The following is a 16,778-nucleotide window of genomic DNA, read 5'->3' as shown; positions in this document are numbered from 1 at the left end:
AGATTAAACAAGAAGATGTGTCCAAACTTTTGACTGGTTTTGTTGGTTTGCAGCTAATAAAATACAGGTTATGCAAACCAAACAAGCCAGACAGAAAGTGATGCTTGCAATATATGATTATTACTTGTGTTTCTGAACATGAACACAACAAGCAGGATTCTCTGGTACTCTGCTTAAAACTGTGGGTAATTCTTAGGCTTTCTGCTCTCCAAATAAATTAACAGTCATAGTGGTACCTTTGAGATTTATTTTAACACCCTGGTTCAAAAATATTGCGCTGTGAAAGGGACACTCCAAATCCATCAACTGGTACATGTCCAGCAAATAAGTGTATAGGGAATAAACCAGTAAAATTTACAGGAAAGAACTGAAATCATTAAAATCACATTTTTTTTAAGTATGCAGTCCAGAGTGTTGTTACTAAAACTGTTGTTAATGTGACATCATGTGGAGTGTACAACATAGTGCAACCTAAAAATATGCAGAAGTAGTTTCTACCTGGTGGAATGAGCTGAGAGAAGATGACTGTTTAGTTTATTTAGATTGCTCCCAGAGCTGCATTCATGAAACTCCAACATCAGAACATTTGCCTTTTTCTAATCTTGAGCTAATTGAGAGAGCATGAACTCTCCTCCTTGAAGCAAATTGAAGTTTTCAGCAGAAACAAGAAAAACTAAATTGTAGGAATTTAAGTAGGAATACACTTCCCTCTAAGGTACGAGGACAGGACTTAAAAAGCAAAGTCCAAAGAATGTCTTTGAAACACCTTCATCAAGCCTGCAGAACACTTAAAAAAGAAAAACTAGGTCCAAGTCTGGCCCCTCTTATACAAAATATAGAGAAATTATATAAGAGTTTAAAGAAATTAAATAATTCAAACATTAAGTTGGAACCCAACAGAAGAAATGAAGGACGTGCTCATAAGGCAAAGACCCTAAAAAATACTGAGAAAATCATCTATAGCAGCCTGCTGGGGGATTCCCATGACGCCTATTGCAGCGTAACTAAAGGAGGATTCAGGGTCAGGAGCAGTTACGTACAGCTACTTTTAATGATATTCATTTAGTCTCTTTCTCTCTGATTGATCTTTCTGAGTTAACTTCAATAATTACTGTCAGAAGAAGAGACAGTTTCTAGTGTGCACTCTGTCTGCTAACTAGGTGTCCTTGGCCTGAGTGGTTTAAAACTGGAAAAGGCCCCACAATTGAACCTCACAGCATTTTCATTTGTTCAGAATTACAGATGGTTTGTTAGCAGTTTCTATCCTGTCATAATAAAGCTGTGCCTATAAGGCATCTGGATTTCTGCTGTGATGAGGCTGGGCTGCTGTGTTGCAAACTGTGCCCCATCACAGCAGCCTCATATTTGACCATCCATACTGTATTAGACTTCATGTAAAGACGTTTGTACAGCTGAGTCTGATGGTATCAACAATAAGAACATATTGAAATGTAGTTCTCTGATTGAGCGTGTTAGACCTTCTACTTTATTTTTAGAAGAAAGTCTTTACCTCCTTTTTCAAACACAGGTTAATTCATTGCAGGTACAAGTGGGTTTGTTTAAATAACAAAGTGAGATTAATTTATTTTATAGTGTAAGGGACAGCCGGCAGGAGTATGCAGGTGTAGCCTCAGGGAGCAGTTTCCTATGAAGCTCACTTTTAAAACCCCTGAAAGTCAATGTCACAAAAATGCCCAACATACAGGTTTTTAGCACTTACAGTACTATTATTGAAGTCTGGTTAAACTTTTAATACCCAGCTGTACACAACAATATCGCAATAACAACATTTTCCACAATGTTATAAACTTCTTGTGACAATCACCTTTTTTAAGACGATGGTTTCAGTAACATCACAAATAACACAGGCATTAGAGGAGAATTATAAAATGTGACAGCGTGTCATTGTCACGGTAGCGTGTGTGTATCAGTTTGAGAATCCGTTTTTCTCTTTTGTCCCTCTCAGGACTCCGTAAGATCTGGGGCGGTTTGCACGGAGTCACGTGACCGCGCACGGCAAACCACAGCAGAGCAGGGATAGGAGCTGCGCTTGCGCAGACATTGGTCCCGGTTTGATTAAGCGGGCTGAGCTCAGAGACACAGTAAAGTATCGCTCCTGTTCCTGTCGATCAAACACCAATAACACAGCGTCGCTGTCGCTTCTATCGACCCGCAGCAGCTGAAGCAGCCATGTGTTCAGCTGAGTCTCTGAGAGAGTTCATACAGGAGAGGCTGGCTGCTGTTTGCCAACAAATCTTCTGCGAGGTTCAGAAAACCATCGTCCAGTATGAGGAGGAGATCCAGCGTCAGCGCAGACTGCTGGATATCAGCCGGAGACCCGACACACACTCACACGGCTCAGGTACGGACACGTGTGCTGAGCTCAGGTTCCTCTCTGTTGATGAAGACATGAAAGCTCGTCAGCGTCTCCGGGATTTCTCTGATGTTAGCTGGGAGCAGAAAGCTGTTACCTTGGTGATTAATTTAATTTCGGACTCTAATTTGTGTAAAATATCAGACACTGGGCATCAGCTAAAGACTGCAGTCAGGTGTGTTTGGCTGTGTTTCACAGTCGTACTGAAACAATCAGTGCAGTTTGAGTTCATCTGTGAGATTATTGTTTAGCAGGAGTAAAACCCTGAAAAGAAATAAACGCCTTGATGCTGATAAAGCAGCGAGTTTAAGGCCAGCATGTAGTTCAGGTTTTTAAGTCTTGAGCTGCCCCTGATTTCCTCATATTTTGGTAAACATAGTAAGTATAGTATAAAAAGCAAAACATAGAGTCTAGTCCCGTGAAGAAGAAGAGCCACCTCCACAGGACAAGACTCAGCAGTCCATCTGCATCTAAAGGATAAAGGTCACCCTTTCAAGGATGCCAATGTTTACATTTTGGACAGAGAGGACAGATGGTTTGAAAGAGGAGTGAAAGAAGCATCTATGTCCACTGTGAGCGACCATCTTTGAACAGAGACGGGGGTTTACGACACCAACTCTCTGCCATTTATAATCCAGTTTTGAGATCCCTTCCCAGACGCCTTAACGCCCACTCACATCCTGGGCCATCTGACCTCAGGAAATCATATGATACGGTGGGGCCAGGTTTGACAATGAACACACACAAAACCTTGGCTGTATTCAGGGTCTGCAGCCTTAAAGGCCGCATTTTAAGGGCGATTACGTCACAGCGACGCGACGAAGGCTGTCCCAATTCAAAGGCTGCTTGAAATGCGTCCTTCATTTCCCTGAATTTTAAGGACGTGGCGTTGTAGACTTCGTGGCCCAACATATCCCACAATGCGCGGCGGTGGGTGTGGATAATTTTGCCAAAAAAAAAGAAGAGTAAACTTTAAGTAAATACTGAATATTATGTCACTTATTCATGTGCAAATGTTTAATAACGAAGAACATTAAACATTACTGTTGGCCACATGTCGGCAAAGTTATGTGACATTAGTGACGTTTGTACTAACTTGGTTTTAAAGCCTGTACTTTAAAATATACGCCGTTCAATAGCTGAGCTTAATCTTACAGAGAATGATCAAAGCTCGTGTAGAAACAAAAACAAATGAACAAAAGATTTTCTCCTTCATTTCTGTTAAACAAAGCTGTATGAAACGTTTCCAGCTGTTAGTATCATGGTTGCTAGGCAACCTGGGCAGCGCAACGGAGGCTGGACCGTCCCATTTCACAAGCCTCGCACTTCTGGCCTTAGCGGTCTTTGAGTACGCAGCCCTTGAGGATGGTTGAGGCTGCGTACTTTAAGGCTGCAGAACCTGAATTGGGATACAGCCCTTGGCTGATTGTGACCCACACACACATTTTCACACCTTGACTCATGTGATTAGGTAGAGGATCACCAGTCCCTGTTTGTTTAAATCTGAGACTCCCCACTATTTGACACTAGAACTGAAGAAGCTTCTCGGATGAGAGGTGAAACCTCTTCAAACAACTTAAAGAAGTCCAGACGCTTTTCTTTCCGAGCTCCTTAGACTAAACAAGAAGATGTGTCCAAACTTAGCCTTTTTTTTAAATCTTGAGCTAATTGAGAGGGCATGAATTTCTACATGAACATTTACGTCCACTGTGAGCGACCATCTTTGAACAGAGGCGGTGGTTTACAACACCAGCTGTCTGCCATCTATAGTCTAGTTTCGAGATCCCTTCCCAGACGCCTTAACGCCCACTCACATCCTGGGCCATCTGACCTCAGGAATTCGCATGATAAGGTGGGGCCAGGTTTCACAATGAGCTCACCCGAAACTCTGGCTGATTGTGACCCACACCCAGTTTCATGCCTTGACTCATGTGATTAGGTGGAGGATCATCAGGGGTCCTTTGTTCCTCTCGGAAATCTGGGACTCTCCACCATTTAACACTAGAACTGAAGAAGCTTCTCAGATGAGAGGTGAAATGTCTTCAAGCAACCTAAAGAAGTCCAGATGCTTTTCTTTGCAAGCTCCTTAGACTTTCACAGAAAATGTATTTTTTTCCTATAGGGCATTTACAAAGATCTGCTGATGTTCTTAAAGTTCATGTTTGAGTTTATGTCTTTCTGTATAGTTTCTGGGATGATTAGAATTTAAATTACATTGTTGGAAATAGTTTGTTTTGATGCAAAATTTGTGCAAATTTGCATTATAATATATTTTCCTACAGTGTATATAAAAATTGCATCTCAAACATAAAAAAAGAAGACACTAAAATTTCCTGTGGTTGGAAACTGTTTAGTAGAGATGGCACGATACCACGTTTTTATGTCAGATACTGATATGAATCTGATATAGTGTATTTTATACTCAAAGCTTTTTTATAAATATCTTGCTGCATTTTCTATAAGTTCATAGTCAAGTTTTAAAAACCAAAACACTAAAGCTATTCTGTATGCAAAAAATAGCCTGCGCCTAAAATATTTCATAGTTCAGCATTTATTATTATTTGAATTTGATGATCTATGACTTAAATCTACTGATCTGAAGGTTGGTTTTTGCCTCCCCCAGTCTGCCAAATATTCTTGGGCAAGATACTAACACCAAGTTGATCTTCGATGCATCCATCAGAGTATGAATGTGTGTGAATGTTAGCTAGAAGGCAAAAATCTTTAAATGTTGCACATTTTATACAGCTCTTTGAGTGATCCTGGAGAGTAGCGCTATATAAGAATCAGCCCATTTACCGCTTATCAGGCGTCACAACAAGATAGGGAGGTTGTCGTGGTATCTCCTCGGCTTGCTGCCTGCATGCATCAAAAAAACAAAATAACTGAGGCTTGGTGGTAAACTAACCTTGGTGGTTTCAGAATTTCACCTCTGTTTCTCTCTTCAGAATTCCAGGAGGATCCAGAGCCTCCACAGATGAAAGAGAGACAGGAGGAGGAACCCTGCAGCAGTCCGGATGGAGAGCAGCTGGCAGTGAAGCTGGAGGCGGACGGTGTCAGAACTGATGATGAGTGGCTCAAACTGCTGGCGACCACCTGGAAACCCGATATAAAGCTGCACAGAATAGGTTTGTAAAACTGGGATGATTCACAGGAAGAAATAAAGGTCAGAACTTTAATAAGCAGCAAGAATGCATCACGTTTCTGTTAAAACCAATTAAGATGCTTCAGTAACAGAGTTGATTGAGATGTTCATTGTCCTTCAAAATCATTGAAGGATATGATATTTCTTTGGAACAGAGATGGGAACAAGTCATTATTTTGCAAGTCTCAAATCTTTATCCTCAACTCTGAAACTTTGAATTTCAAGACCTATTTAGTCTTTTTTTAAACAGTGTTGCAAATATATGTTAAATGTAAATAACAGACCATATGTTCTTTTAAAAATCTGTATTTATCTTGACACACGATGAAACAAGTGTAACTGAACTTACAAAGTATACACAGAGTAATGATAAAATATCACCTCCATTATACAGCTCAATTAAACTTGGCTGCAATAACAGTCCTTCTTTAAACTATAAATTCACAGAATAAACATTCAATGAAAATTTTCAAAAGCAGACAAACAGTGTAGACATTCGTGAAGTACAAAACAAAGATTCATTGCAGTACATTTTTTTTATGTGTCAATGTGCAAGTTATAAAGATTGAAAAACAAAAATATATAAACTGAACAATGAACAGAAATGTGCACTTTAAGTTATTTCAGTTAATTATTCTGCATTTGCAAAAGACCAAACTGGCCAAAACTCTGCTAGTCATTTGTGCACAATGAATGATGATCATAGCTGAAAACTCCCTTTTGCTTTACACATGCATTAAATTAAAGTCGATTACGTCGTTTAAGCATCATGAGGAGGAGGGTGGTTCCCCTTTTTCTTTGGGGGGGGGGCTGGGAGTTGGCAACCCTATTACTTAGGGTTTACACAGAAGAGCCACCTCCACAGGACAAGACTCAGCAGTCCATCTGCATCTAAAGGATAAAGGACACTCTTTTGAGGATGCCAATGTTCACATTTTGGACAGAGAGGACAGATGGTTTGAAAGAGGAGTGAAAGAAGCATCTATGTCCACTGTGAGCGACCATCTTTGAACAGAGGCGGGGGTTTACGACACCAGCTCTCTGCCATCTATAATCCAGTTTTGAGTTCCCTCCCCAGACGCCTTAAAGCCCACTCACATCCTGGGCCATCTGACCTCACCCGAAACTCTGGCTGATTGGGTCCCACGCCCAGTTTCCCACCTTGGCTCAGGCGATTAGAGGATCATCAGGGGGTCCTTTTGTCCCTCTGTGGGGGGTTACTCCCACTGGGTTTAAATCTGGGACTCCCCACCATTTGACCTTAGAACTGAAGAAGCTTCTCGGATGAGAGGTGAAACGTCTTCAAGCAACTTAAAGAAGTCCAGACGCTTTTCTTTGCAAGCTCCTTTGACTACGATGACCTGGATGACTGAGAACCTTCACAGACATTACTTAGGTTGTTTAATATTTCCACTAAGTACTCTTTAAAATACCAGAATAGAAAGGATGGTGTAGGTTTAAAAGGGTTTTAGAGATCTTTTAAGACGTGATTGCACTAAAATATGTACTGTGCTTTCAATAACACATTTGCCGTTTTTTAATACCACATATGATTTCTTTTTAAGCACGTTTTATATCAAACCGATTTACCAATAGATAGAGCTGGGCGATATAAGATTTTTTTCATATCACGATATGTCTTTTTTGTTTCAGCCGATAACGATATCTATCACGATATCAGCGAAATAACTATATTTGTAAGATTTAAATGTGCCGTTGCTCACAAGTAAAATGTGAAATAATCAGCAGCTTGTTTTTATTTAAATATTTATTTCCCATAATAAGTTCAACAGGGTAGATGTACTTAAGGAACATGAGACTTTTTCAGATAAATAAAGGCAAATATTGCAAACTACACAAAAGGCAGCCGCTAAAGCGTTTAAGTTTCAAAATAGAACAAACAAAACAGACTAAATTGTCAATTCCACTTAGAAACAAAATATTAATTCTAAAAATAAATCTTAGTTTGTTTTACAGAAGAACAGACAAAACTGACTAACTTTTGTCAATATCAAATAAACTGAGAACTAAAAGGAAATTCTCAATCTCTCCTTGTTGTATAGCTGAGCTTTTCAAACAGTTTTAACAGTTACTTTAGTCTGACAAAAGCCGAATGACGAATTAGCGCTTCCAGTCAGAGACTGAGGCTACGTCCACACGTACACGGGTATTTTTGAAAACGGAGATTTTCCGTTTTCGTTTTAAAAAATAATCCCGTCCACACATAAAGGCAGAAATGAAGGAAAACGCTGCTAGCAGGTGGCGCTAGATTCCTAACCGTGCAGAAATGTTGGCCAATCAGAAGTCTAGAAGCCTCGGTGGGAAAAAGTAAACAAAGCTGGGGCATAGACGCAGAACAGAGTCGTATGTGTGGAGGGACAGTAACTGTGTGTATATGTAAGCATTTAAACACTGCAGAGAGTAGAATTAACAGTAACAGTATTGTAGAAATTCATTTCACCGACACAATAACGTGGCGCACAGTGTGACGTCAAAAAATGCGTTTTCTCCGTTTTTCTAGTCCACACGTAAATGCAAAAACTGAGTTTTCAAAAATATCCACCCTGGCCGGAGTTTTTAAAAATCTTTGTTTTCAGTGAATTTCAAAAATACCCGGGTACGTGTGGACGTAGCCTGAGCATGCACCAGTTTATTGTATTTCCAGACTTGCTTTCGGCACAATTTACAGTGCACGCTACTCTGTTTTTTGTCAGACTTGAAATAGCCGAAATACCTTCACACTATGGAACTTCTATGGCTCTTCCGTTCGACAATCTCTCCGGCGTTGGAACCATCATCTGTTTTCTCTTCGGTAACCTTCGGTCACGCTCGGTTGATGTTTCTCTAGTCGGCACACTCATTTCCTCCATTACCCGGGCGGTACGGTGGCTGGCTGCTTCCCAAACAAATACACATGTGCGGCTTGGCACTTGTGCTGTACGTAACAAGTCACGTGACGTGACGCTGAGGCTGTGATTGGTTCGGCTCTGCGCTACTTAATTTGGATTGGCTGTTCTTTTTTTTTTTTCTTTTTTTTAAGAGGACAAGAGCGGCGAGGTCTATCGCAATAGTGTAATTTTTCTATCGAGAAAAAGTTATATCGCGATACATATCGTTATCGTTCTATCGCCCAGCTCTACCAATAGCCCACCATTGTTATGTTTTTTTCTCAATGCACTCTGGGTAGTGACGTCATACGGTTGCACCACATCGAGTTCACAGTTAGCGGCGCATTGGAAATGGCTTCTGTTCAACCTTTCCAGTTTGGACCAGAGCAACCGAGAGAGAGGAAGAAAATAGTTAACCAGCACTTAGTTTTGATGAAGATGAAAACAATCCATCACACGAGGACGAGAGAGTGAGGGAAAACTACTGGTGTGTATGCGGCTACTGCTTTTCAATGGCAACGGCGACTGAGCATTTGTTGTAAAGCACCTAAACTTTTTGAAGCCGTATGTTAATCCAGATGTTCTTTGGGCAGCCCTTGATAGCCTCCGTGTATTCGGTCTTTAAGTAATAACGTGATGAATCGTGCTTCCGGGCCCAAAGTATTCTGCATTTAATAAGACTGTTGTGTTTTTAGCATGTTTTAATGCTTTGTATCTTGTTCTGTTTAATCTCAACAAGCCCCTAAAAACAGTCAGTGATCACTGTCGGCTTCTCGGTTTTTATCACCGCTAATCATTTTAAAGTGTTTTTAAACACTTACGATGCAGCCAAACCCATGCAGCAGTATATTGATGACTAACCTCATATTGTGGATGGATTATCTCTGCTGTTCTCCTGACTGACGTTTGGTCTGTTTATAGCATCCTGTCATGCAATTGCACTTGTCCCTATAACCATTGGGAACCCTCAAATTAATTTTTATCGAATGGGGAAAAAAAAGTCCATTTGTTAGTGTTCACCCTCCAGTGCACCCCAGGGTGGCTGTGGCTACAATGTAGCTTGCCATCACCAGTATGTGAATGTGTGTGGATGGGTCGATGACTGGATGTGTAAAGCGCTTTGGGGTCCTTAGGGACTAGTAAAGCGCTATACAAATACAGGCCATTTACCATGTTATGCTAACATAGCTTGTCGCGCTAGCGATCACGTATCACATCATTATATACCAGCTAGCCAATCTTCAGTAACCCTACAAATGTCGCTGCTGTTTACTTTCCTGTCATCATTTATGTTGGAAGTGATAGCAGAACTGTACGTTTTAATTTGTTTCATAAATCTCTCAGTCAGAACATGGTATATTATATTTAGATGGAAGTTTGTGAGCTAGCTCCCTGCTACCTTCTAACTCAGTTAAATGTCATAAATTCTGTTTTCATGGATGCCTGGATGTTAAACTTAATTGTTAAACCTGGCAGAGCAGTCACACTGATCATTTTATTACAGATGAACAAATTTAGACAGTTTTTCAACTCTCAGTAATGCTGCAGTGATCATTTGATTTTTGCAGCGGAGTTTCCACTCAGAAATGGCTAATAACGTCAGACTTAGGCTACGTTCACACTGCAGGTCTTAATGCTCAATTCCGATTTTTTGATCAAATCCGATTTTTTTGTCTGCTTGTTCACACTACATATAAAATGCGACAGCAAACGCTCTCTAGTGTGAACGCTCAAAGCGGCCCGCATGCGCAAAAGAAGATGTCACACACAACGCGCTCTGTTTAGACCCAGAGCAAACAGTATTGTTTGACTGATGGCCCTTAATATAAAGAATTCGGACTTCACGTTTCCCAATTTTTGCTTTAAGTTATTTTGTTATTTACATAATAATGTAGATAACCTAATAATGATCCTTATTGTCGTTTAAGAGAGGAGCGGTACTTCAAAGGATAGCTGTAGATTTCTGTCAGAATCTGCAGATTATACAGTACAAATAAAATGTTTACGTTGTCTTCCCAACAGTTTCACTGACATCTACACTGGATGGCCAGGAAGCGTTCGCGATGTCTTCTCGGGCGCTTCTCTGGCGCTGATAATTGGCTTCAGTCTTGTGTCGGTGACGTAAAAGGCGGATTTAATGCGACTTGACTGTTCAAACAGCAGTCGCTTTCTAAAACATTGGATATGTATCGGATTCAGTACCACATACGAAAGTGACCCAGATCGGATTTGAAAATATCGGATTTGCGCCGTTCACACTGTCATAGCATGATCGGATATGGGTCGCATAGGGTCAAAAAAATCGGATTTGATGCGGTTTCGCCTGCAGTGTGAACGTAGTCTTAAAGACCGGAAGTGCTGGTCTACCAAGCCGTAACAAGGTCACTAATAGGCAAGTTAATTAATACCGGTGCTACACTTAACAAAACAGGTTAGCTGAACGAAAGCACCTACACCGCCGACAACCAATACACGTCATCATCCCAGAATGCATTGTGTGCTAAAAAAAACATGGCCACTCCCACGGCTCCAAAATCGTTTTAAACAACAAAGATTTAATGAATAACAAAAAAATTGTAGTTATTCTCAAGTATGTTTTTAATTATTGGAGATAATTTGTAACATATTTAGAGTAACTTGTCACAATAGTCGGGGTTCCCTTTAAGTTTATTAGCTTGATTAGTATTGCTGAACTATGAAATATTTTGGGTGCAGGGTATTTTTTGCATATATGTATAACAGATTAGCTTTAGTGTTTATTTTTTAAACTTGAGTATAACTTATACAAAATGTAGCAAGGTATAAAAAAAACAAACAGTTTGATTGTGAAATAAACTATCGGTATTGTTAGATATCCAAATTTATGATATTGGCATCGGACATAAAAAAGTGGCATCATGCCGTCTCTAGTATTGATGTAAAACCCCCCTTGGTTACAAAGACAAGGCACTGTGTGTGAGTGTGTGTGAGTGTGTGAGTGATGCGAGTGCGTTTGTGTGACCTCCTGCTCACCAAAAGGATCATAAAAGCAGGAAGCAACATCAAACAGAGTCTTTACAAGGGATGTGTCTGTGATAAAACACTACAGCCTCCTCCCAGAACCTCGAGAGGCTGGGGAGGGGGACAAAGGAATGTCTTGATCCTATAGTTTGAACTAAGACTTTACAAATTTAAGAACTACGATTACAACATTCAACAATTAGACTTAACAAAGTTGCAAGTCGTAGAACATTTTTTCAAGTCTAAAGTCAAAAGATTATTGACTTTTCGTCGCACATTTTGTCGCACTTAAATGTTTCAGATCATCAAACATATTTAAATATTAGACAAAGATAACCTGAGTAAATGCAAAATGCAGTTCGTAAACGATGAGTTCATTTATCAAGGGAGAAAAGTTATCCAAGCCTGCCTGGTGCTGTGTGAAAAAGGAATTGCCCCCTTGTTAAATAACGAATTAACTGATTAATCACACCTTTTTGCAGGCTGAGTCAGGAAATCACTTTAATAGAACCTTTCTGACAAAGTGAAGCCGGCTAAGAGATCCCAAAAACCAACACATCATTCCACAATATAAAGAAAAACATGAGAACAAAGTCATTGACATCTATCAGTCTTGAAAGGGTTACAAAGCCACATCTAAGGCTTTGGGACTCCACTGAAACACAGTGAGAGCCAAATGATGCACAAATGGAGAAAACTTGGAACAATGGTGAACCTTCCCAGGAGTGACCGAATGACCAAAATTACTCCCGAGGTCACATCCAGGAGGTCACAAAATACTCTAGAACATCCAAAGAACTCCAGGCCTCACTTGCCTCAATTAAGGTCAAAGTTCATGACTCCACTATAAGAGACTGGGCAAAAATGGCATCCATGGCAGAGTTACGAGGTGAAAACCACTGCTATGTAGTAACATAAAATCTTGTCTCAGTTTTGCCAAAGGAAAGTCTCCATGATCTCCAAGACATTGGGAAAATATTCCGTGGACTGACGAGGCAAAAGGGAAACTTTTTGGAGGCATGTGTCTCTTTACATTTGGTGTAAAAGTAACAACAATTCTGAACAGGAACATCATTTTCACAGTAAAATATGGCGAGGGCAGTGTTGGTGGTCTGGGGCTTTTGCTTTTGCTGCCTCACACCTGCAAGGCTTGTTGTGGTAAATTGAATCATGAATTCTGCTGTCTACAAAAACATCCTGAAGGAGAATATCCGACTAGAGCAGGGCGATATGGCCAAAAATATTTATCAGAATATATATTTGAAAATTTGCGATAACGATATAACTGACGATATAATTTCTGCGACACAAAATACAACTTCACAACTTTACTAGTGCTGAAAGTTTAACCAAAAGGCATTTCCAGTAGAAATGGGCTGACATATCCTGAGCATAACCATGTATAATATCCACTGAAGTTAAAAAGAGGTGTTTTGCTACATTAAACTGCAGTGTACCAAATAAAAAAAGTCAAATATGTATTTTTTGGACCATAAGGTGCATGGGGTTATAAGGCACATTAAGCGAAATAAAGCAGTCGGATAAATAAAACTTTATTCAACTCATTCTTCTTACTTCCTCCACTTCTATACCATTGATTCATTAATGCTGTATTCTATCACAGCTGCTCTATTCCCATGTTGCTGCAGTATATTAATGACTAACCTCGTATTGTGGATGGATTATCTCAGTTGTTCTCCTGACTGAAGTTTGGTCCGTTTACAGCATCCTGCCATGTGATTGTATTTGTCTCTAACCATCAGGAACCTTCACATTAACTTTTGTTGAGTGGAAAAGTGTTAGCGTTCATCCTCCAGCTTCATTGTTTTGTTATGCTAACATAGCTGTGTCGCTAGCGATCACTTAGCACATCATTATATACCAGCTAGCCCAACTTCAGTAACCTTACAAACGTCACTGCTGTTTAGTTTCCTGTCTTCATTTATGTTGGAAGTGATAGCAGAGCTGTACGTTTGAATTTTTTCAGAAATCTCTCAGTCAGAACACGGTATATCATGCTTGGGTAACTAGCGAGCTAACTTCCGCTAACTTCCTGCTAGCTTCTAACTCCGTTAAGTGTAATAAATTCTGTTTTCATGGATGCCTGGATGTTAAACTTCATAGTTACACCTGGTAAAGCAGCAATGCTGATGATTTTATTAAAGATGAAAGAATTTAGACAGTTTTTAACTCTCAGGGATGCTGCAGTGTTCGTTTGACTTTGGGACTTGAAGTGGACGGAGTTTAAGACCCAGATTTACGGGTGCCTTATACGGCAATAACGACGGCCTGCTTGCATGTTCTACAGGGGGAAAAAAGTGCTTTGTTGTGTATCTGATGGACACCAAACCAGTTCCACATCACTGAAGTGGCACCATTTTTACAAACTAATTCTGGTTCATCCATTTCACTCAACAATCCGCTTTTTCTCTTCTCATTCTCTGTTGCCTCCATGCTTTTTCGGCCATGTGCATATGAAAACAAAGGCACTGCGCATGTGCGTTTCACCCATATTGTATCGCGTTTTCTTATCGTTGCTTAACATTGTACCGGTATTACCGTGAACGGTATAATATGGCCCGGCCCTATATCCGACCATTTATTAGAGACTGAAGGGCACTAGGATTCTGCAGCAGAATAATAATCCAAAACATACCAGCAAGTTCACCTTAAGAAAAACAAAATGAAGATTTCGCTGTGGCGTGACCGTAAAAAGACGGTTTTTCGAAAACCCTCTAATTAATGAATTACAACAGTTCTGCAAAGTTCAGTGGGCCAAATTCTCACTATGTAGAGACCTGTTTATGGTTCAGATCAAAATATATTTTCTCTGGTGATTGTTGTTTTAGAGAAAAAAAAAATTTCCATTTCTTTTTTTTAGACGTCCAACAACTACATGTCTGTGAGGAGGCGGCGGAGGAGGAGGAGCCACTCGCAAACCAGCCAATCTATAGCGAGGTGAGGAGCTCCAGTGTAGACCAGGAGGACCCAGACTCTCCACAGATTAATGAGGAACAGGAGGATCTCTGCAGCAGTCAGAAGGGAGAGCAGCTGGGAGTGAAGCTGGAGCCTGATATCTTCATGGTGACTCCTGCTTATGAGGAAAGTGACCACAGTGAAGCAGAACCAAACAGTGAACAAATCTCTCACAGCTCTGCTGAGAGCCAAGATCAGGAAGAAAGTCACCATGTGGACTTGGGGTTACTTGAAAATGCAGAGTTGAAGAAGAGGAGACTTTGCAGAAAGAAAAGTGACAGTAAGAGAGTAAAAATGGCTGCTGTGTCAGAGAGTCAGGGTCAAAGTGGGACAAGAAAAAAGACTGAACAATGTGACATATGTGGAAAAGCTTTTCAGTTTAAATCACGCCTGATTGCACATGTTAGAGTTCACACAGGTGAGAAGCCTTATTTGTGTAGCACCTGTGGGAAAGTATTCAATTACAAGTCAAAATTGGTTGTTCACACAAGGGTTCACACAGGTGAGAAACCATATTCTTGTAGCATCTGTGGTAAAACGTTTCTCCTTAGATCCCTTCTGACTACACATTTTAGAGTTCACACAGGTGAGAAGCCATATTCCTGTAGCACCTGTGGGAAAGTGTTCGCTTCCAACTCAAAAATGAATGCTCACAGAAGGGTTCATACAAGTGAGAAACCATATCCTTGTATGACATGCGGAAAAACTTTTAAGAGTACAAGCAACCTGAAAACACATGTCAAACTTCACACAGGTGAGAAACCTTACCCTTGTAGCACCTGTGGGAAAGAATTTAGTCAATGGATTAACATGAAGCGTCACATGAGGTGTCACACAGGTGAGAAGCCATATAGTTGCAGCACTTGTGGGAAAAGATTCCCTCATCAATCAGGATTGAAAGCTCACACAAATTCACACAAGGGAATGAAGGCTGTAGAATCTGTGGAAAAGGATTTTGTTAATGAGATACGATAATTGATATTGCTTAAAAGTGTTATGTTTAGAAAATGTGGGACAGAGTCATAGCAGTGTGTAGGTGGTAGAGCTCGCACTGACCAGGAGTCAAATCACTGCAACACCTGAGTGAAAAGATGACCGATATTCAAATCAGTATTTTCTGTCCAGAGCAGTAAAAACTCTCAGCATTCTTAATTCAGTTCATTACATTATTCTTCTAATTGTATCAGAGAAACCCTGATGTTACATTTAATGATGGTTAAAGTTCAGTGTGCTCCTTTTCTTCCAGATCATTATTTAGTTCTTTTGTTTATCAACGTGTGTTAAATTTTAAATAAATATTTAATTCATTAAATCAAATTATTTTTGAAGGGCAATCGCTAACATATGTAAGCAGCATAAAAGACAGTTCTGTCTCATTTCAGAGTTTTTCTTTGTTTTGTTGTTTTTTAAAGAGATGTACAAACAGATGTTGTTGTTTTATTTTTTTTAACATTTAGAGAACATGCAGCACAAAAGTGATTCAATTAGTGTTTGTTTATTTGTGTGTTGTAACAATGCTTTTTGATAATAAATCCTATACTACTGCAAAGCCTGTTTCTTTCCCTTTAAATGGAGCCACATTTATAATGAAATTTTTATTCATTGGTTGAGCAGCAGAGTTGAGTATGTAGATTGCATCCACGACAAACCACTTGTTCTGCTATTGTTTCTTGATGTGAGCTTCCAGTAAACCAGGTGCTGAAAATCAGGTGGCTGATTGGCTCGTGATTAGCATGACCCTGATACAGCAGTCCGTGGGTATCTGCTCTAAGCATGCCATATTTAAAAGATTTAGATAGGGTCCATGCTATAGGGCTGTTTCAACTTGGTATTCCACATAACCAAGATTCAGCATTATTTGGAGTGAGACAAAGTACCATCTCCAAACTTAAGACCAAGTTACATAGAATGGGAATGTCATAGATAATTTGCAACGTGCATGTCACAGGAAGACCGTTTCCTCACCTCATCAGCACTGAGGATCTGTAGGAAGTCTTCTTCAGATTTGCAGTCAAGCATTTCAGGATGATATGGCTGATAGCCCTCTAACAAATTTGGAACAGACTGGACACAGTCACTCTTTTGTCGTTTGACTAACATGTGTGTCTCACCTCCTCTTGTTCATCTCTGTTCTATCCTCAGTCTCCATCTCCCTCTCTCTCCATCTCCCTCTCTCTCCCTCTTTTTGCTGACAATCATCAAATATACAGTTGAAACCAGATATTTACTCTTCAGATCAAAAAACAAACACTTTTTTAATTTTAACATCAAATTAGACTAAATGTTTATTTTTTTAGATTGATAAATATAAAAAACATATTTGTTAACTTTAAGAGTAAAGAGAGAAACTATCTGTATTTCTTAATTATAAATGGCACCAAATTGTATTCAAAAT

The 16,778-nt window shown here is 39.9% G+C and overlaps 1 protein-coding gene across 1 annotated transcript; it reads left to right on the top strand.

The window, feature by feature from the left end:
* Positions 1 to 2,009: 2,009 nt before the first annotated feature.
* LOC113017749 (uncharacterized) lies at positions 2,010 to 15,932 on the top strand. The gene is made up of 3 exons (XM_026160862.2): positions 2,010 to 2,362; positions 5,323 to 5,502; positions 14,289 to 15,932. Exons 1-3 carry the CDS (start codon positions 2,191 to 2,193, stop codon positions 15,356 to 15,358), a joined length of 1,422 nt encoding a protein of 473 aa, XP_026016647.2. The 5' UTR covers positions 2,010 to 2,190; the 3' UTR covers positions 15,359 to 15,932.
* Positions 15,933 to 16,778: the final 846 nt, after the last annotated feature.

This window comes from Astatotilapia calliptera, chromosome 3 (assembly GCF_964374335.1).
Source record: "Astatotilapia calliptera chromosome 3, fAstCal68.1, whole genome shotgun sequence".
NCBI classification, from domain to species: domain Eukaryota; kingdom Metazoa; phylum Chordata; class Actinopteri; order Cichliformes; family Cichlidae; genus Astatotilapia; species Astatotilapia calliptera.
This window is presented reverse-complemented; position numbering and strand designations above follow the sequence as displayed.